Source organism: Lampetra planeri, chromosome 35, assembly GCF_965212315.1.
Source record: "Lampetra planeri chromosome 35, kcLamPlan1.2.h2, whole genome shotgun sequence".
Classification (NCBI taxonomy): Eukaryota; Metazoa; Chordata; class Hyperoartia; order Petromyzontiformes; family Petromyzontidae; genus Lampetra; species Lampetra planeri.
Genome location: NC_136141.1, coordinates 5,793,720 through 5,816,314, shown reverse-complemented (window position 1 = coordinate 5,816,314; position 22,595 = coordinate 5,793,720). Strand labels below are relative to the sequence as shown.

Below are 22,595 nucleotides of genomic sequence, written 5' to 3'. Positions count from 1 at the left end.
TGTGTAACCCTGACAGCTTCTCATCCAATTTAAAAATTAGGCCTCGCGTAGCTTTCTGCAGAAGACTACAAGATTTTCACCCATTTTTATCCAAAAACTATGAGCTTAAAAAAAGGGTTATTTGACATTTATATGTCGTGCAATTTCACCACAGTATTTGCAAATCCAACCATAGATTGTGAAAATAACTTTGTTAGCATTAAACTATGCAACTGTCACTTGCTAATGCGCCACTGTACTCAGAAAATTGTCCGTTTAATTATTTCAACGGTGTAATGTTTATTCCTTCTTATTTCTCATCGATTCCCTTGTTCCTTAAATTGATAATCCACTCCTGTAAGCAGCATCCCCGGCCAAACGATGGGTTTCACGAGCCAAATAAGCTTCAGATTTTACGAGCGCAGAATTGTTTACAAACGGCAATACCTCCACAGCGGATTATTAAACATGTTTCACACATCTTCTTGGTTCTTTCGGTAAAGTCACGTAGAAGGGAAGTAATAAAATAATAAAAATAAAACATAATTGTTTTATTATGTTTCGTGACTGCAGGGATTCACCTTCTTGGTTCTTTCGGTAAAGTCACGTAGAAGGGAAGTAATAAAATAATAAAAATAAAACATAATTGTTTTATTATGTTTCGTGACTGCAGGGATTCACCTTCTTGGTTCTTTCGGTAAAGTCACGTAGAAGGGAAGTAATAAAATAATAAAAATAAAACATAATTGTTTTATTATGTTTCGTGACTGCAGGGATTCACCTTCTTAGTTCTTTCGGTAAAGTCACGTAGAAGGGAAGTAATAAAATAATAAAAATAAAACATAATTGTTTTATTATGTTTCGTGACTGCAGGGATTCACCTTCTTGGTTCTTTCGGTAAAGTCACGTAGAAGGGAAGTAATAAAATAATAAAAATAAAACATAATTGTTTTATTATGTTTCGTGACTGCAGGGATTCACCTTCTTGGTTCTTTCGGTAAAGTCACGTAGAAGGGAAGTAATAAAATAATAAAAATAAAACATAATTGTTTTATTATGTTTCGTGACTGCAGGGATTCATCTTCTTGGTTCTTTCGGTAAAGTCACGTAGAAGGGAAGTAATAAAATAATAAAAATAAAACATAATTGTTTTATTATGTTTCGTGACTGCAGGGATTCACCTTCTTGGTTCTTTCGGTAAAGTCACGTAGAAGGGAAGTAATAAAATAATAAAAATAAAACATAATTGTTTTATTATGTTTCGTGACTGCAGGGATTCACCTTCTTGGTTCTTTCGGTAAAGTCACGTAGAAGGGAAGTAATAAAATAATAAAAATAAAACATAATTGTTTTATTATGTTTCGTGACTGCAGGGATTCACCTTCTTGGTTCTTTCGGTAAAGTCACGTAGAAGGGAAGTAATAAAATAATAAAAATAAAACATAATTGTTTTATTATGTTTCGTGACTGCAGGGATTCACCTTCTTGGTTCTTTCGGTAAAGTCACGTAGAAGGGAAGTAATAAAATAATAAAAATAAAACATAATTGTTTTATTATGTTTCGTGACTGCAGGGATTCACCTTCTTGGTTCTTTCGGTAAAGTCACGTAGAAGGGAAGTAATAAAATAATAAAAATAAAACATAATTGTTTTATTATGTTTCGTGACTGCAGGGATTCATCTTCTTGGTTCTTTCGGTAAAGTCACGTAGAAGGGAAGTAATAAAATAATAAAAATAAAACATAATTGTTTTATTATGTTTCGTGACTGCAGGGATTCATCTTCTTGGTTCTTTCGGTAAAGTCACGTAGAAGGGAAGTAATAAAATAATAAAAATAAAACATAATTGTTTTATTATGTTTCGTGACTGCAGGGATTCATCTTCTTGGTTCTTTCGGTAAAGTCACGTAGAAGGGAAGTAATAAAATAATAAAAATAAAACATAATTGTTTTATTATGTTTCGTGACTGCAGGGATTCACCTTCTTGGTTCTTTCGGTAAAGTCACGTAGAAGGGAAGTAATAAAATAATAAAAATAAAACATAATTGTTTTATTATGTTTCGTGACTGCAGGGATTCACCTTCTTGGTTCTTTCGGTAAAGTCACGTAGAAGGGAAGTAATAAAATAATAAAAATAAAACATAATTGTTTTATTATGTTTCGTGACTGCAGGGATTCATCTTCTTAGTTCTTTCGGTAAAGTCACGTAGAAGGGAAGTAATAAAATAATAAAAATAAAACATAATTGTTTTATTATGTTTCGTGACTGCAGGGATTCACCTTCTTGGTTCTTTCGGTAAAGTCACGTAGAATGGAAGTAATAAAATAATAAAAATAAAACATAATTGTTTTATTATGTTTCGTGACTGCAGGGATTCACCTTCTTGGTTCTTTCGGTAAAGTCACGTAGAAGGGAAGTAATAAAATAATAAAAATAAAACATAATTGTTTTATTATGTTTCGTGACTGCAGGGATTCATCTTCTTGGTTCTTTCGGTAAAGTCACGTAGAAGGGAAGTAATAAAATAATAAAAATAAAACATAATTGTTTTATTATGTTTCGTGACTGCAGGGATTCATCTTCTTGGTTCTTTCGGTAAAGTCACGTAGAAGGGAAGTAATAAAATAATAAAAATAAAACATAATTGTTTTATTATGTTTCGTGACTGCAGGGATTCATCTTCTTGGTTCTTTCGGTAAAGTCACGTAGAAGGGAAGTAATAAAATAATAAAAATAAAACATAATTGTTTTATTATGTTTCGTGACTGCAGGGATTCACCTTCTTGGTTCTTTCGGTAAAGTCACGTAGAAGGGAAGTAATAAAATAATAAAAATAAAACATAATTGTTTTATTATGTTTCGTGACTGCAGGGATTCACCTTCTTGGTTCTTTCGGTAAAGTCACGTAGAAGGGAAGTAATAAAATAATAAAAATAAAACATAATTGTTTTATTATGTTTCGTGACTGCAGGGATTCATCTTCTTAGTTCTTTCGGTAAAGTCACGTAGAAGGGAAGTAATAAAATAATAAAAATAAAACATAATTGTTTTATTATGTTTCGTGACTGCAGGGATTCATCTTCTTGGTTCTTTCGGTAAAGTCACGTAGAAGGGAAGTAATAAAATAATAAAAATAAAACATAATTGTTTTATTATGTTTCGTGACTGCAGGGATTCACCTTCTTGGTTCTTTCGGTAAAGTCACGTAGAAGGGAAGTAATAAAATAATAAAAATAAAACATAATTGTTTTATTATGTTTCGTGACTGCAGGGATTCACCTTCTTGGTTCTTTCGGTAAAGTCACGTAGAAGGGAAGTAATAAAATAATAAAAATAAAACATAATTGTTTTATTATGTTTCGTGACTGCAGGGATTCATCTTCTTAGTTCTTTCGGTAAAGTCACGTAGAAGGGAAGTAATAAAATAATAAAAATAAAACATAATTGTTTTATTATGTTTCGTGACTGCAGGGATTCATCTTCTTGGTTCTTTCGGTAAAGTCACGTAGAAGGGAAGTAATAAAATAATAAAAATAAAACATAATTGTTTTATTATGTTTCGTGACTGCAGGGATTCATCTTCTTGGTTCTTTCGGTAAAGTCACGTAGAAGGGAAGTAATAAAATAATAAAAATAAAACATAATTGTTTTATTATGTTTCGTGACTGCAGGGATTCATCTTCTTGGTTCTTTCGGTAAAGTCACGTAGAAGGGAAGTAATAAAATAATAAAAATAAAACATAATTGTTTTATTATGTTTCGTGACTGCAGGGATTCATCTTCTTGGTTCTTTCGGTAAAGTCACGTAGAAGGGAAGTAATAAAATAATAAAAATAAAACATAATTGTTTTATTATGTTTCGTGACTGCAGGGATTCATCTTCTTGGTTCTTTCGGTAAAGTCACGTAGAAGGGAAGTAATAAAATAATAAAAATAAAACATAATTGTTTTATTATGTTTCGTGACTGCAGGGATTCATCTTCTTGGTTCTTTCGGTAAAGTCACGTAGAAGGGAAGTAATAAAATAATAAAAATAAAACATAATTGTTTTATTATGTTTCGTGACTGCAGGGATTCATCTTCTTGGTTCTTTCGGTAAAGTCACGTAGAAGGGAAGTAATAAAATAATAAAAATAAAACATAATTGTTTTATTATGTTTCGTGACTGCAGGGATTCATCTTCTTGGTTCTTTCGGTAAAGTCACGTAGAAGGGAAGTAATAAAATAATAAAAATAAAACATAATTGTTTTATTATGTTTCGTGACTGCAGGGATTCATCTTCTTGGTTCTTTCGGTAAAGTCACGTAGAAGGGAAGTAATAAAATAATAAAAATAAAACATAATTGTTTTATTATGTTTCGTGACTGCAGGGATTCACCTTCTTGGTTCTTTCGGTAAAGTCACGTAGAAGGGAAGTAATAAAATAATAAAAATAAAACATAATTGTTTTATTATGTTTTATTTTTATTATTTTATTACTTCCCTTCTACGTGACTTTACCGAAAGAACCAAGAAGATGAATCCCTGCAGTCACGAAAGCTTTAAATCGAAATGTTTCACACACACACACATATATATTTTTCAGACGCGTGCTTCCTTTTCGCACGCATTAGTGTGCGGGACAGCATGCGGCGGCAGACATTTTTTTTAAAGCCCCACTTGTCACTGGGCCCTGCGAATCTGACGCTGCCTTATCAGAATCAGCGCAGAAAGAACACACATTAACCCTCAGCGCTCCCTGCGCCCCCACCGCGTCCGTTGCGAGCAGCTGACGATACATCCCGTATGCAGCCCACGGTGCCGCTCGTTACAACTGCAGAACTATTCGCGGTATTCCCTTGTTGTTCGCGAACTTGCCACGAGCGAATTTTGCCTTTCCGCTAATCGCATCTGTAAGTCTACATGACGACTGCATCGAGAGAGGGGGAGAGAAATAGAGACAAAACGATGAGAGAGAAAGTGATGAGATAAAGTGATGTGATAAGGTAATTAGAGATATTATTATGATATTTTTTTATGTATCTAAAATATATTTATACGTATTTATTTAAGGCCAATATTATTATCCGCAAAATGTGCTATTCACAAGCATCCCCGGAACGTATCCCTCGCGAATAATGAGGGAATCATGTACACACCCCAGTGATAAAGCATTGCTGCTTTCGTGCTTGGGGATACATGGGGCGGCCCCCTGTCTTTGGTCTTCACCTGCGTGCATTTTGAGTTTTGCAGGTGGAAGTTAAATCGTTGAATTAATTAAAGTTCAAGCTATAATAGTGCACGTGAAGAGTGCTCCATGAGGGGTTGCTGCATAAAAAAGATATATATAATGATGCAAAGTCAGTGTCTCTTTGAAGAGTAACTCTCCCCTTTTAACTACTAATCACGTGGCCGAATTCAGAACAGGGTCAAGTGTCATTCATAACAAATTTAACATCACCCACATATCTGTCCGCAATACTACGAAAAGAATCTTCCGGAAATAACACACTTGTAAATTAAGTAACCTCCCAAGTTAAAATATTTGTTACTGTAAGACCGGGGCGTATATAACTGGACACCCAGCACAAGCAATATACACATCAGACGCGCATTGAATTACGCCGAGTGCATGGGACGTCTACTCTGTTAACACAGCGTCAATCTTATCTCTGTTCAAAGGCAACCGTCACGCGCCCCGGCGCAAGCCGTGCACGAGCTTCCAAAGCCAGCACTTCCCACCATCATCCCGCAGCCCGTGAACTTGAGAACACTTTTTCGGGGGAGCAAGCAGGTGCCTGAAAGGGTTAAAATCCTGCGCCGAGTCGCCTAATGATGCCCGATTAGCCGTGGAAACATCAAACAGACGGCTCTGGGCTCCTATAGCTCAGCTCCTCCGATCGCGCCTTTTGCTGCCGAGCTTTCAAACACTTTCTGCGAGCACGTTTGAAGTTGTAACAGGCTTACAGCCGGCAGTGTACATGCACGCCATGCATAATTCATGGCTCAATCGAAAGCGCGTCAGGACCGCTTCTGTTTATACAAATCAGTCACACGCTGCGCATATGAATATCTAATCCTCCAGTTCCTTCTTTTTAACTGCATGGCCACTGATCTAATAATGCTCAGATAGAGATCTGTGCAGCTGGCTAGGGGTTTTTTTCCCCATTGCCACAGCTTTTGTAGTAAAAATGGGCCATATCATATTACGATCGGCAGAATGAAACAAATTGTGAAGAGATAAACATTTTACAGGCGTGCAGGAAGTGGTGAAAATGGAAGAAAGCACCTGGAAAAAATTAATCTTCTGATAAAAAAAAATTAGCTTTTATATTTCAAAACGAATCTTTAGGCACGTAACTTTTATTTTTCATGATTCGCTTCAGAGTAAAAGATAGGCTTTAAAAATACTGGTTTCCAGCAGATGTGAAAAACAGACACTGCAGAGCTATATGTGAAATGTAAGTGCTCATGCATTATGGGTTGCAATGTCTTCTTACCATTCAGTCTATTCAACACCTTGAAACAGCAATCGTGCTGTGACGGTTCCACCTGAAGACGGAAGCTTGTGTTGCCTCTGAAACGTCGTGATTTTTACTTTACTTTTATTTTAATTTTAATTTTTATCTACGTGACTTTACCGAAAAAAACCTAAGAATATGAATCCTTGCAGTCACGAAAGCTTCAAATCTAAAACTATTCAACATCGTTTCTATATCCTTTGCAAGAAGGTACCACAGCTTGGCCAAACTTAATTTCCCAGCATTATTTCATGGAACGCGAGGAAGCTAATATTTTATTGGAACGTTTGTTACATTTTGTCGTCACCTGCATTTCTTTGTCGTAAAATAAAACTGATATTCCAACAAGGAAACGTACACCATCACGAAGCTAGATATTGTTGACGCTCCCAATGTCTTCCCAAATTTACCCCGCAGCTTATCATTTCACTCGGGCCTTGCCAGCATTTAAAATATCTTGTCAGACAGTTGCAGCGCTGCTTAACGTATCATCGTTATAAAGTTTGTTTGGCGATCTTTGACTCTGTTAGAGCCATTCTCCAAATTAACCATGCGGCTTCTGCTCAGCAGTCAGATTTCCGCTCCGCGCGATACTGTTTGCGATAATGTGGTGTGTCTGTGAATCAAATGTTCCCTTCAAGCCCTTGCTGAAGGCTGTTCTCATGCCCAAGTATCACATACCCGTACATATATAAAACCTTCACAATAATCAGCATGGCATCTCTAATACCATGACAAGGCCATTCTTAATAAGAAACCAGCAGGCCACTAATACAAAACACCACTGTAGCAATTGTTTTAATCTGCGCATGCCAAATAATGAGCCATCCAGACTGCATTTCCCACACAAGATTGAGGCAAATAAATTGATGTGTTTATCGTGTTGCATTGCATAATGACAACCAAAACCACATTGCCATTTACGTTGTCTTGGTGTTTATCAGTGAATGCTAAATCTATTTTTTTCACACTTTATTAATTAGGGGTGTTTGGGATGGGATATGAATGACTAGTGATGGATCCTTCTTCTCCTTCGCTTGACTTTAAAAGCCCTGGGGTTTTGCCCATGGTGAAAAAATGTTGCAGTCTTGCTGCTGGTGCTGTGGGATAGTACAGGCGACGAAGCAAAAAGCACTTCTCATGGTATCCTCCAACCATGCGGTTGTGGGTGTCAGTGCATCGTGAGAGCCCTCCTAAATCCGAATCGTTTGTTAATGTAATTTGCTTCAATGCTTCTAATAGAAGGCCAAAAAGTTGATACTGAATGTTGCTGATGGTGCTCCGGTTATTCATTAGTTCTAAGCTAAAGATTTGGCACCTACGATTAGCACGTTTGGCTACTTATGGTGCGAAAGAAGTTCAACATGCATAGATAAAACTGCAGCAGTTTTTTTCTTGCTGTGGTTGTCCCACCTGATGACGATTGCTTGTGTTGCGATCGAAACGTCGTGCTCTATTATGTTCATACCTACGTGACTTGACCGAAAGAACCAAAGAGTATGGATTTCTGCAGTCGCGAAAGCTTCAAATCAAGATACCACCCTTACAATTTTTGCATTTCGTTTATCATATCCTATAAAGTTAGCCAGTCGACCAGCAGGTCATTCGTAGTGGGGTAATAAAGTGCGGTTACTTCCAGTTCTTTCAAGACATCTGGCTGGTGTGGAAGAGTAGGCCAAACAACCTGTAGAGGGGATCTTTAGAGCTCCCTATAGTGGAGGTCCCATCTTCAGCAGTGGCATGAGAAAGCAAAGCATGGGTGTCACCGTTACTCTTACATACAGATTGGGCCTGCCATTGCTTGGAAATCAGTATAGAGATCAAATGAATCAAAACTCCCTCGAAGCAATGGGGACATCGTGTAGCATAGCAAGGTGGGACACTGTCATTATTGCATGTAAATCAATGCCGAGGGGCCTGTCAGCTCTATATCTGAGAGCGGGATGTCACGACTGCGGTGGTTATCCATTTATAAAAATAGAGAAATACGCCCCAAAGCAAAATCAAAATTTTATTTACAAGTTGTAAGAGGTTCACGAGGGACGACACATCCTATCTCGTTCTCTTATATCTTCTGTGTATATTGCCGGCTGTGAAAAATCTCAAAGGCTGCGGAACTGCAATTTTGCATTTTTATATTTTACAACTTGAATACGACATGGTACGTGCCATGTCGTATTTATGGGATCATGGAGGTTACATTTTACCAAACTGCATCACGCTGGTGAGTACTGATTGAAGGTGAGAAGCATATGCATGGGGCGGTGGGGGGGGGGGCACAGAAGTATAATACAATAGATTTTGCTGCACTGTTCACTGCTACCCCACACTTCCGATTAGCACGGTTGGCTATGTACGGTGTGAGAGACGTTCAACATACATAGCCCTGACATATGGCATACATTACATGGCATTGTGACTGAAAATGACTTACAATTATGGACACGAGTAAAACAGACCTGCCTCAAGCAATTACATAGCTAAAGTACAACCACTTAGAGGTATGTGTAGGAAGAGGATAAACTCCTGTACAAGAATAATGAAACTTAGGCTGTCGCTGGTGTAATGAGACCGAAGAAGATGACTGATATGAAAGTCCAGAAGGAGTGTTATATCTGTTAGCATTGTGATTATATTATCATTGTGCTTAGTGACAAAAACATAACTTTGATGGCACACCAGCGCATGAAATTCAAGCTGGATAAAAGCACACCCATTGGGAGCAAGTGCATGTGTTCTTAAATCCAGTGTGCTCGTAATAGAAGTTGCCATTGTCTGCCCTCCCCACCAGTTCAATCAGAATCTTTATTTATCGTGGAGAAATCCGATGAGCTATGAAGCTCATCATCATCAGAAACGCAAGGGTTACGAAAGGCCCATCGCGCACACCAGTGTCCCCATTTACACCAGAACTTTGCTTAAATAACGTGTGCCCCTGCTTCTCTTCAACTACCTTCTCCTGCGCCTGCTCCATCTGCTTGCCGTGGGCCCTCTGCGCACACCAGTGTCCTCATCGCGCACACCAGTGTCCCCATTTACACCAGAACTTTGCTTAAATAACGTGTGCCCCTGCTTCTCTTCAACTACCTTCTCCTGCGCCTGCTCCATCTGCTTGCCGTGGGCCCTCTGCATCTCCACGCGGGCGTTCTCAAGCTGGAACCGGAACTTGGCCTGCGCAGCCTCCAGATCGCGTGAGGCCCTCTGCCTCTCCGCCTCCTGCTGCACGGCAGCATTTGACAATCTCCTCTCCAGTTCGGACACCGTCTGTGTGGAAACAGCATCCAGTTTAGCCTCCGCGAGTTCCGGTGGGAAAGTCCGCGGCTTCAGGTTCAGGAGGCAACAAAGTGTGGGTGAACTATTTCGATGTAAAGCTTTCGTGACTGCAGGGATTCATCTTCTTGGTTCTTTCGGTAAAGTCACGTAGAAGGGAAATAATAAAATAATAGAAATAAAACACAATAACATAATTCTCACGACGTTTCGGCCACAACGCAAGCAGCCGTCCTCAGGTGAAGAACAGGTCTGTCGGGAACTTCAGACGCTGTCTTGCCGACAGACCTGTTCTTCACCTGAGGACGGCTGCTTGAGTTGTGGCCGAAACGTCGTGAGAATTATTTGATTATGTTTGTATTTTTATTATTTTATTATTTCCCTTCTACGTGACTTTACCGAAAGAACCAAGAAGATGTGGATGAACTAATTGATGATTGGAACACAAAGGCAACGTGTGTAGGTAGTGGTCATGATTGATGATGATGATGGTGGTGCTGCACCAGTGCTGAGCTCCCACCAGAGTAGTTCTCCTGCCACACAACCTGCAGCCCACCCAGACATACAGTACAGTACTGGATGCAAAGGCATTGGATGGAAGTGACCACAAGTTAATCGCTTAATATTTTGTCTATAACCTTTGCAATCTTCCCAATGTGTATTTCATAACGTTTCCACATAAAGCAGAGGTGAGACACCTTTTTTTCCCAAGGGCCGAATAAGACTTTCAAACACTTTTTGGCGGCCACACATGAACAAACACACACTTCTTTCATTTCTGTCACTGTAAGCAAACCCTTACAGTGACAGAATTGTTGCCAGGTAAAAAAAAATATTTCCTTTCTATTACCTGATAAGTGCGGTTTAGAGCGTGGCCCCCCCCCTCGCAGAAGTATTGCCCCCCTCGCGCGCACAGGTCTTCTCTGGGTGCACCAGTTTCCTCTCACCAGAGGTCGCAAACGGGTTTTGATTCCTTACCCGTACCCGGCCGCACCAGGGTCGCAAATGGGTACCCGTACCCGTACTCGTTCCCTACCCGTACCCTACCCAAAATGAGTGACAAACGGTTACTCACCAGTGACTCACGGCCTACCCATACCCGTACCCGGCCGCACCAGGGTCGCAAACGGGTACCTGTACCCGGCCGGGTACAGGTAGCCGGGTATCGGGTAGGGTACGGGTATCGGGTACCCGGTTGCGACCTCTGCCTCTCACCCATTCAATGAGCGCAGGCTCGCCGACCTGGCTGCCTAGCGACTCGTCCGTGGTTCCTTGCGCCTTGAAGAGTGAACGAATACTGTGCGCCGCATTACAAGTTGTTTTTTCACCCTTCAATCTGGCAACAAAACTGACACCTTTTTACAAGGAGTCATGTTTGTATAGACCACAATACCTGCAGCCATAATGCAAACAAAAAACATAACTCTGATAATATATGCACTGTCCTTGAAGTTGATTGGTAACCACCCGAGACAGCTTTCCTTAGAGCCTAGTCTCACATGGGTTGGACCAACCCATGAGCTGTCTCGGGTGTGGACCAATCAACTTCAAGGACAGTGCATATATTATCAGAGTTATGGTTTTTGTTTGCATTATGGCTGCAGGTATTGTGGTCTATGCAAATGTAATGCGGGCGTAAGCGACCTTCCGGATGTGACGTCACGGGGGGTGGAGTCATGTGACGTGGGTGGAAGGTTCGGGTCCTTAAGCGGGTAAACCGGAAGGGGAAGGCAGTCGGGGTGTGAGCGGAAAAGAGTGAGGCCACGCGGGCGAGTGAGAAGAGGGGGGGGCACCGACGGCCATCGGGAGCCAACCCCGAAGAGAAGAGGAAGCTGCGGAGTGGTGTGCAGCCGCAGAGGAGACAGCCAGAAGGGCTGCGTGTTAGAGGCAGCGGTGTGGCTGCCAGGAGGAGCTGCGGAGAGAGAGAGAGACAGCACGAGGCTGTCAGAGCTGCGGAGGGAGAGAGGGAGACAGCACGAGGCTGTCAGAGCTGTGGAGAGAGAGGAGTTGCAGCGAGTACAGCCAAGGGGGGCTGTGTGAGAGAAACAGCAGCGGGGCTGCTGTTGTGGATCGGGCCGACATTGGAGTCAGCACCGTGGAGAAGCTACAGAGTAAAGACAGCCGTGTGGGTGTACAGCACGAACCGAATAAAGGACACTGAGCCAGACATCGTGGTCCAGTCGTTTATTACACTGGTGTCGGAAGTGCAACGGCATGTCGAAACAAGTGAGGAAGAAAGTTAATCCGGCGCCTGCATCGGCTTCTTCGTCCGACGACGACGAACTCCCTCCAACCACGGATCCTGTTGGGGTGGTGGAGGAGAGCCCGGCTGAGGCGACCACGGGAACGGGAGTGGAGGATGTTGGCGCGGTGGCGGGTCCGTCGACATCATCAGACGCGGATCAACGATGGCAAGCGATGGCGGTACAACTGGAGGCACTTAAGGACGTCCTGGCGCATCTATGCCATCTCGTCGCGCCAGGGACGATGGATGATGCAATTGGTGCTCCGCGGGCCGCCACGTTGCCTGTCCTGCCGCCGCCATTGCCCACGCGGCAAGAGGCCGCCATTTTGCGCGCTCCGTGGCGCCAAACCGCCATCTTGGCCACGCCGCGGGCCGACGCCATTTTGAATTTGCCATCACAACCACCACCATTGGAAGACGGCGGGAAGAGGAGTCGGAGTCGCCACCTTACAACGGTTAATAAATTTTCCGTCGGTGGGGACTGGAGCGCGTTCGCCTGCCGCTTCTTGGCGGCGGTACGCACAGCAAGATGGACCGATGCGGAGGCTTTGGAGGTGTTGCCGACTCTCCTGGACGACGAATCTGTCCGATTCTTCCGTTCCATAACGACCGATAAGAAGGCAACTTTATGTGGTGTTTTTCAAGAAATGGCCGATGCTTATGAGCCACCAGATGATGCGCATCGGCGATTCGCTCAACGACAACGAGCACCAGAGGAGTCGCCCGTGGCGTTCAGGGGTGCGGTGCTGGAGCTGGCCATGGCAGCTTATCCTGAGACGCCACAGGACCTGCTCGAGCCTCTCATATTAGGGAAAATGTTGGAGCTGTCTCGGGATCTAGGGATCCCCATGCCTGTGTGTGGGCATGAGAAGCTAACTTCCCGGACGGCTGCTAAGTGTCTCGATGCGCAATTCAACCTCCGTCGCTGGAAACAAGTGACGGCGTGGACGGGGGGGCCCGTCAAAGAAGGGGATGCGCTGGGGTGGAACCCTGCGCAGGCTGTCTATGTTCCGGATGACCGGGGCCCTCAACAACTGACGGCCGCCTCCGCTCCATGGACGGGACGCGGCGGGCCGAGACCGCGCGCGGCGCTACCAGAACGGGGCCGTCAGGAGGCGAGGCCTGCGCTTCGGCGCAACGAGGCCGAATGTTTCCGCTGCGGGCGTAGGGGCCACTACGCCAGAGACTGCTGGGCCCGCTTCCCGGCTCCGCCGCAGCAGGAGGCCTCGGCACCGGTCAAGTCGGCTAAAGATCCTCCGAAACAGGCCGGCCGTGACATTGCGGGGGACGAGGGGCCCTGCTCGGAGGACGCCTGCCAGGTCTGCGGGACCTTCGAGCCCTGCAGCCCTTCCGACCCAGCTGCGGGCACGGTCACAGGACAAGCCCAAGACTAACTCTTTAGGGACACGGGACGTCGGTGGACTTCCAGCTGCGACAGGGGGATTACCCCCTGTCATTCCTCGACTTTCATCGCGTTCCCGTTCTGCGAGTGGGCCGCCGACCGTCCGGGACGGGCCGGCGACCCGCACACGTTCCAAATCGCTTACGTTTCGTTGATTGTTGCTGTCTTGTTATTTTTCTTACAAGTTGTATTTATTGCATGCTTTTTGTACGTTCGTTGATGTTAATTGCGTTGTTGTTGTTGTTCTTGCTGTTACATTGTATGCTTAGTGTCCTTTAGGGGGGGAAGCTCGGTTCGCCGCATTACGATTTGCTATTGGTCAGCCGAGGTCGGCTGGGATTTTTCTACGGGGGAGGGTGGTGTAATGCGGGCGTAAGCGACCTTCCGGATGTGACGTCACGGGGGGTGGAGTCATGTGACGTGGGTGGAAGGTTCGGGTCCTTAAGCGGGTAAACCGGAAGGGGAAGGCAGTCGGGGTGTGAGCGGAAAAGAGTGAGGCCACGCGGGCGAGTGAGAAGAGGGGGGGGCACCGACGGCCATCGGGAGCCAACCCCGAAGAGAAGAGGAAGCTGCGGAGTGGTGTGCAGCCGCAGAGGAGACAGCCAGAAGGGCTGCGTGTTAGAGGCAGCGGTGTGGCTGCCAGGAGGAGCTGCGGAGAGAGAGAGAGACAGCACGAGGCTGTCAGAGCTGCGGAGGGAGAGAGGGAGACAGCACGAGGCTGTCAGAGCTGTGGAGAGAGAGGAGTTGCAGCGAGTACAGCCAAGGGGGGCTGTGTGAGAGAAACAGCAGCGGGGCTGCTGTTGTGGATCGGGCCGACATTGGAGTCAGCACCGTGGAGAAGCTACAGAGTAAAGACAGCCGTGTGGGTGTACAGCACGAACCGAATAAAGGACACTGAGCCAGACATCGTGGTCCAGTCGTTTATTACACAAACATGACTCCTTGTAAAAAGGTGTCAGTTTTGTTGCCAGATAGAAGGGTAAAAAAACAATTATCAAGTTGAAATTAGAATGAATTATCGCAAGGACGCTTTGCAATGACAGATGACTATGGCTTGTGGGCCGTTTCAAAGTGGTAGGTGTTCCGTGTGCCCATGGGCCAAACGAAAATAAAGTCATGGGCCTGATACGGCCCGTTGGCTATAGGTTCCCTACTCCTGATGTAACGTGCATGCAAATCGTATGCAAGGTACCGAGTAAAACCAGCAATGAGTAAACGAGGTCTTTCAGTTCTAGATTTGAAGCTTTCGTGACTGCAAGGATTCATATTCTTAGTTTTTTTCGGTAAAGTCACGTAGGCAAAACATTAAAATTAATAAAAGTAAAATAAAAATCGCGACGTTTCAGAGGCAACACAAGCTTCCGTCTTCAGGTGGAACCGTCACAGCTACTTGATACAGCTGTCGTGGCTGTGACGGTTCCACCTGAAGACGGAAGCTTGTGTTGCCTCCGAAACGTCGTGATTTTTATTTTACTTTTATTAATTTTAATGTTTTACCTACGTGACTTTACCGAAAAAACCTAAGAATATGAGGTCTTTCAGGTTATTATTGGCTTTGTAAATCTGCAGAGTAAGTCGCTGGCCCGTTGCTGGAACAAAACTAATTTGAGGCATATATCTTCTTGGTTCTTTCGGTAAAGTCACGTAGAAGGGAAGTAATAAAATAATAAAAATAAAACATAATAAAATGAAATAATTTTTATTATTTTATTACTTCCCTTCTACGTGACTTTACCGAAAGAACCAAGAAGATGAATCCCTGCAGTCACGAAAGCTTTAAATCGAAATTGAGGCATATATTTCAGATCGGTATATTTTAAACAATATGCGCTCTAAACTTACATTCTAAAACGATGACGTTTTTGTCTATTATCCAGGTGGGAGAAGGACAACATGATGTCTCATACCCCCATCCATGGGTGGGGTTTTTCGGGTTGGTATGGGGGGAGCAAGGCCCCCCAGAAAACTGGACACCTTTATTATATGCACCCGCGATTCCTAATGAGAGGGACAAAGCGAACCCCTGTCGCCCCCACCCCAAAGATAGAAGTCAAACTCCGCCTATGCCACCATGCCATAGTGAACGAGTAGAGCCACCACAAAGGGCAAATTACCTGGGGGTGCTATAACTTTCCCAGCCGACAGGAGCAGACCCCCCCCCCCCCCCAAAAAAAAAAAAATATTTGCAGGGAAAAGCGTAAAGAGCCACCACGTTCAGATTACTCAACCAAATGTGTCAGTGTGAGACTTCCAGACGTCCACGCCAAGTGTGGCCGAATAGATTAAACGCTAATTACCCTGTAAAACACCACCAATCACTTCAGTTAACTGCACCAACCACAACTGCCGCGTGTGGAACTGAGAAACCCAGCATGGCGCTCTTTGACCAAAAAGCCTGGACCTTTACATTTGCGCAAAAGGCACGAAATTCGAGAAATCGCAGGCGTCGGCTTAATGCGGTGAAATATTAAGGGCACTACACTGTAAATGCATACCAATGACATCGTCATCATCACCACCATCAAAACAAGTGTGGTTGGTTGTATCTGTTGGTTATTAGTGTCTTCTTAGAACCTATGTATATTATTAGACCATACACAGCCGCCAAACATAATATGTTTGATACTGGTCCAACTATGATTATTTATTCATCTTTCAGGTTTTTTTGTTCAAAGTCGTGTGATCATTATGTTGGTAACAACTTCTGGTTGTCACGCGCATATGCATAGACACACTGCAGATTTAGTTTGACTGACTGCCGGCGCAGGGTTTAAAATAAACTACGAAGGTCCAGACAGCATTGAGATGGGCAGTAGAGGTGTAACGAAACAACAACGCATTGATACACATGAAATATTATGCGCACAATGCATTAATCGAATTGCATGTGCACAAACATCGATCCTTATCAATTCGTATATGCTGCACTAGCTTTACTACCCGGCATCGCCCGGGACTTGGATTCACCACGCACGGCCGCCTTTGTCTCCCCAGTGGCGATGTTCACACACCACACCAGTTACTCGTTTGAGGCTGAGTCGACCTAGGCGAGGCCCAGAACTGGTTATCGCACTCGGGTTGCCGGGTTCGTAGCGCGGCACGCTAACCACAACACTACATTGCGTTACGCTTCCACGTGCGCGGGTCACATGACAGATTTGACGTCACAGCTCACTTGCTGTGCAAAAAATATATGCATTATTTTTATAATTTTTGCATGGTGTACAGTCTGGAAAGTACCCACATGGCAAATTTCAAGTTTGCTGCATGTTGGGAAGTACGCTCAACATTTTGAACAGACACACATATTCACAACTTTGCCTTTTATACATATGGAAATGTAAGGCGTTCACATGACCCTTCAGACATGAGTGGCCACTGCATATACAGCAATGTTAAAAAAGGGTATATAGTTTTCGATTTAAAGCTTTCGTGACTGCAGGAATTCATCTTCTTGGTTCTTTCGGTAAAGTCACGTAGAAGGGAAGTAATAAAATAATAAAAATAAAACATAATAAAAAAATTCTCACGACGTTTCGGCCACAACGCAAGCAGCCGTCCTTTGAACTTATGTCAGTGAGCCAAGTCTGTTGGGGAGACAGCGTCTCATTCAGACGCTGTCTCCCCGACAGACCTGGTCTGCTTGCGTTGTGGCCGAAACGTCGTGAGAATTATTTTATTGTTTTATTTGTATTATTTTATTACTTCCCTTCTACGTGACTTCACCGAAAGAACCAAGAAGAGGGTATATAGTCTTAAACTGAATCACGACTGAATCATGACAATTCATTGAATCACCATGGGTGGGGGCGGGCAAAAGTTAATCGTTACACCTCTGGTTGCTAGTGCCAGGCCAATCCTCCATAACACCGACGATGATACAGACCCCACAAGGTTCTCGTGTAAGAAGAGTTGACTTAGGGGACGAATCAAGTTCAGGTATTAGCTGCCGCAAGGTCTGCTCAAGGCCAATTATATTATCTGAGTGGCTAGGATCATTGTTAAGTGTGCTAACCATTTTAAATCCAATCCTCATTAACACAAAGATACGTCGTATGGCCTTTTCATGCTGCTGTGGCAAGTGCTGTTAGCGAGCACCTATGAGGGTTGGTATGGTGTACGAGGAGGTTGTGTGGCTAACACCATGCCTGGCCACATTATATAAACACAAAGAAAAAATAAACAGCCACCATTCGCCACTAAGTGGCCGTGAAGTCATCACGGCGCTTGAGCCAGGCTACGTGCACTTTGAAGCCACCTGAATTGTGGAAGGCTCACTGACAAAAGTTCAAAGGACAGACTCAGGTGCCATGGGTTGACTGAAATGAGTGGCAGAAGCACCACCAGTGCTCCCTACTATGCCAACTTGCTGCGTTTTAGCCACCAGGCGCTCCGCTCGTTGTTGTGAGCGCCACTCCTCTGCCCTCCGTTGTTGTTGGAAGGAATCTGCCTCCAACTGCCCAGTAGTGTGCTTCACGAGCCTCCTCCATAAAGGCCGATGTTGACACCGCTGATACCAGTCTTCGGCAAGTCAACTCAGCTCCACATCCTCCTATACCATTTCAGCCCATCTCTTCTCTAGCCTGTGCCGTGCCTGTTTAGCCCCCTCTATCCAGTTAAACATTAGCTGTTTGGGGGCAAGTGGTGGATGAGCATGCGGGCGATATGACTCAATGAACGCAGCTTTGCCTGCCAGAGGGGTTCACTGATAGGACTGTGTCCAGATCTTTCAAGGATCTGTGAACACCTCACACAATCCAGCCTGCTCTCCAACTCCTTCCTATAGTGAGAAATAATTACCAGATCGTCGGCATACATAACATGGTTGACCAATAGAGAGCCATCCCTTAACCACAGCAAGGCATAGATCAGCTTCCCACTGTATTTGTTCCAGATGGAAATTCCTTTGCTACAACCATGGAAAGCGTCTCAAACTACATGGTCGAAAAATGTTATATAATTTAGGAGCCAGAGGACGTCTCGGTCACATACCAAGGTGAATAGGCAATGCCTCCGACTCCCGGCCACGCAAGCTTTACCTGGGCCTAAATGTCCTTATGTATGTATATTGAACTTCTTTCATACCGTACATAACCAACCATGCTAATCGGAGGTGCGGGAAGACAACAAACTAAACACAAAAAGCAGTTTTAAAGAAATTAGTTTTCAATCTAGATTGTGAGCAGAGAGTTAGGGACCCCGAAACACCAAGACAAATATCCCCATATAGCCTTAACAGACTTTTGGGGAAAGTGCTTTTAGCAAGCACCTATGAAGGCCAGCATAGCACATGAGAGGGTGGGTGGCCAGCACAACACCCAAGACACATGCACAAAGTTCAGCATTTCAGAACATGAATGGGTTTTTGGCACACGCAAAATACCATTTTAATAACAGAACCCTCAAGCAGAAAAAATACACGTTGTTGCAATAGTTTTATGTATTTTAACCATTCTGAAACCAAAGCAAAACCGCTGGCACAATATTGACACGTGTATTCGCTTTAATGTGCCTAGTGATCAATTTATGTCGAGTGCAGTTCTGCATAAATATAATGTGCACAGAGACTTAATCCGTGATCATTAAAAGCATTTCCATTTTATTCAGTATGCTGGGGAAAATTGTATAATCCAAAAAGGTAAATCCATGTATGAATTACTTTGATGGCCAGTCTCACTGCAGTCATGTCAATGGGGGCTCGCGACTTAATCATGCCATTTATGTGACCAACGTTACTATGAGGCTTTAGTACCCTCACGTGAAGCCTGGTCTGCTTCGGCACCCGTCGACATGCCCCACACAGCTCGGAACGGTGCGGGGCTTGACCGCACGAACATTTCCGTCGGGTGACACCGACACACTCCGTTCCATACTGCGTGTTGACGGCGACCGTAAAGAAAACTTTATTTCACTTCATAATGCCAAGTCTGGCCACTCCATGACAGCCCAACTCTTGTCGACACTGCAGTGCAGTGCTTTGACCCATTCAGTTGAGTGCTACACGGGCTACAGAAGCAAATGAGAACAGGTCTTGTGGTTCCATTTGAGTGATGACAATTCCACATTCCCAAAGTGGGAACTATTCCCTTGAGAGGACGACTGCTATTGACTTCTCCGACAAAGTGGTACTCGATTCTTTTGGAACCATTTTAACGGGATGAGACTTAGTGGCAGTGTTTGGAACATTAGTCATGAAAATCAATTGCAAGCCCTCGCAACAATATGACGAGTACAATTCTCATTTAAAATTGGATAGACTGCGAAAGGCGAATATTTAAAAGCAGCAAGGACAAATTTCAATTGCCAAAGTACATCCAATTCCATGGCGACTCGGACATAACGTAGACGTGAAGAAGAAAAAATCAGCAGTGAAAAAACCTTCGGTACAATCATATAATGAAGCATAGCATACAAAAATAACAAAACCTCAACTACATGTTTTAACCTAGGACACATATAAGGTTACATTCTTATGATGATACGCATTTCAGAATGGAGAGTACAGCTTGCATATGCAAGACCACCGCAGCATGCACACCAGCTCACAGTATGCCCTGTGAATGGCAAGTCCAATAATGTATCTGCCTAAGCGACAGAGATTAAAAGGATAGAGCATTTGCAAAGAGCGTGAGCGGTGATGGTGTGACAGTCACAGCTTAGCGAAAGCTGCTCTTTCAATTCGGTGCAACGAGGGCAGGCAGAGATGCGCCAGCTACTGTACAGGAAAATATAAAAATCTGGGACACGAGCAGAGAGTGGATTGTGATACGCAGAAACCAAAAGACAAAAAATACAGAAAAACATCAAACAGAGCCTGTGAGTGAAGCCGATTAACAAACACCGTGCGCTGCTGCGTGTTGTGTTGCATTGCAATTTCTGCACTCGCTGCATGAAAAAACGATTGCTAAATATTTACTGCAAAAGGCGCATGATGCACACAGTACACTGCAATGTACGTTGATGTACTCCACTGTGTCCATTGCCATGAAAATAATAACAAGCCTTCGGTAGGTCACATTCACGCTCACCGATTAAATATTTTGGCAGTGGGTAAACGCACACAGTGCGTTCTCACGCTGAATCATAATTGATCCACAGACACTGGCTTTATCCCGCAGTGTTTTGTGAACCCAGCACGGTTATCACTCTACTTGCATCCTTAATCTGACGATGCCTATGATATCGCTTGTGAGATTTACAAACCAAGCGATTGCAAAGAATCAAAATTACATTGGCTGTTGAGAAGTCAGTTCTCCCATACGGTCTTCCAATCACATGCATTACCATAATATACAGTATTTTTATATTAAAAAAAAAAACCTTCCCAACCTCTGTAAATTATAAACAGATTCCACACAGCAACGAAACATGCTGCAATGCACAACACCTCTGAAGTCACGTCAGAGCACAGAGATTTGCGCAAAATTATTTTACCAACGCGAAACAAGCTGCCGTTGTGGGAAAATAAATCGGAAATGTACTGTCTGCGTGGTGATGCAAAATAAAAAAAAAGTGGGACAGGAGACAGTGCAAGAAAGACAGACGGCAAGTAAATTTTGGCTTTGCCTGCGATCCCTTTTATCCGAAAACCCAGCTTCTCCCCTGGCACTGCTGAAGCTGAGATCTGACTGCAAACATCACTTTGATTTAGAGCCAATTACCCCGCAACACACTTTGTGGGGAAACAACAAAGTGAATATTTGAAAATGTGATGAAACGTGCCTCTGAAAGATGGGATGGGGTATAGAGAGTCGAGAAAAAAAGCAAAGCAGGAAAAAAGCGACGGGAAAAAAGCAAAAAAGTACAAAATAAAATTAAAAAAAGGAAAATGACTTAAAATGAATGTCAGCTATCAACAGGGTTCCAAAGACCATCAAAACCTCAGGGGTGTGACAAAGGCTAATTAGAGCTCTTCACGATGGTTTTTTTTTTAATTATATATTTATCCGTTTTAAAACGCACGCGTGCACGTATATTTCTTATTTTAGATGCACATCTCGGACAGAAGCAAGCAGAGCGGGTCATGGGCACTGACAGTGCGAGCACGACCGGCGGTGATCTCCGAGCAGCGCTATCCCACCGCGGTACGATCCGCCATCTGTCAAAAAGGCAGCGGAAAAACGCTCCTTCATCGCCCCTCTCGGCAGCAGCCACTTGGAGGCGGTCACGTGACGAGCCTGCTGGCGGCCATGTTGGCTTCCAGTGTTACGATCCCCACACCAATGGACAATTAAATAAATAAAGCACTGGAATTGGGGCATGCGGGGGGAAAAAACACAAACAAAAACAATCGCGATACTCGTAACTCTTTGCCTAAATTAATGATTTAAATTTCTTTAAATGAACGCCGTGGAAATTTTACGCAGCGCGACAAAATGTGCACATGCAGGGGAAGGGAAAAAATATGGCGCAGACTTAGTCCACTGCAACAGCGCGCAATTAGCTCACAAAAACAGCGCCGCCGCGTATTTAGGTAACATTTTAAAGCAAGCACCCCGATTCGAATACGACACTCAAAATGAAATGTAAAAATGTGCCCACCTGCCAGGACAGCGAAATGTGCACAGAGTCCAGCAGCCTGCAGCCATTGTTCGCGTCCTCCTAACCTTGGCCACCGCCAACGAGCCAAAAACCCGCCGCTTTCTTACCACCATTCGTGTCGCCCGATCTTTTCCACTACAAATAATTAGGCTACTGTTGCGCGGGATTATCGATATTCCTTGCCTGTATATGCTCTCGGCAGGAGGCCGCACTCTGCTCGGCATGTCGCTCGCGTGCGCCGTTTCTGCACCTACGAGCGGCTCCATAGCCCCGCCCGCTGAACGCCGCATCAGAGGCTCGGCGCGAGGGCTCCCGTAGCACCAGGAGGCTTCGTCGCAAGCCGGGCCTCACAAGAAAGGGGCCTTTTGTTAAAAATCCCTGCAGTTTATGGTTCCACGTAATCAGATTTATCCATCTATGAAAAAATAAGCGTCATCTTGGCTTTTTGTCGGGGGGAGCCGTCCTGCTGGTGCCCAGAAACATCTAAAGCCCTCGTGCAGGCAGGAGGTGCTAAAGAGCGTCCGTGCACCCTTCCTTCCTTCCTCGTGCGGCCCATGCTGCCCCTTCATTTAGCGTTTCTGGGGAACCGCCGTCCAGAAAAACATAACAGCACGGCAGGGTATTCTCAGCAGAAATCCAAAGCCGCTTTTTTGTC

At 44.1% G+C, this 22,595-nt stretch overlaps 1 protein-coding gene across 2 annotated transcripts in view; it reads right to left on the bottom strand.

Annotated features, from left to right (window-relative positions):
- Positions 1 to 22,595, bottom strand: part of LOC144730341 (centrosomal protein of 112 kDa-like) — a 198,927-nt gene that overhangs the window by 99,417 nt on the left and 76,915 nt on the right. The window contains exon 21 of one of the 2 annotated variants that reach the window (XR_013587810.1): positions 9,436 to 9,746. Coding sequence is in view for 1 of the 2 variants with exons in the window: in XM_078611086.1 (XP_078467212.1) it covers positions 9,570 to 9,746 (177 nt within the window). In the remaining variant the exon portion in view is untranslated. The remainder of the gene's footprint in view (positions 1 to 9,435; positions 9,747 to 22,595) is intronic. The other variant, XM_078611086.1, reaches the window with a different exon arrangement.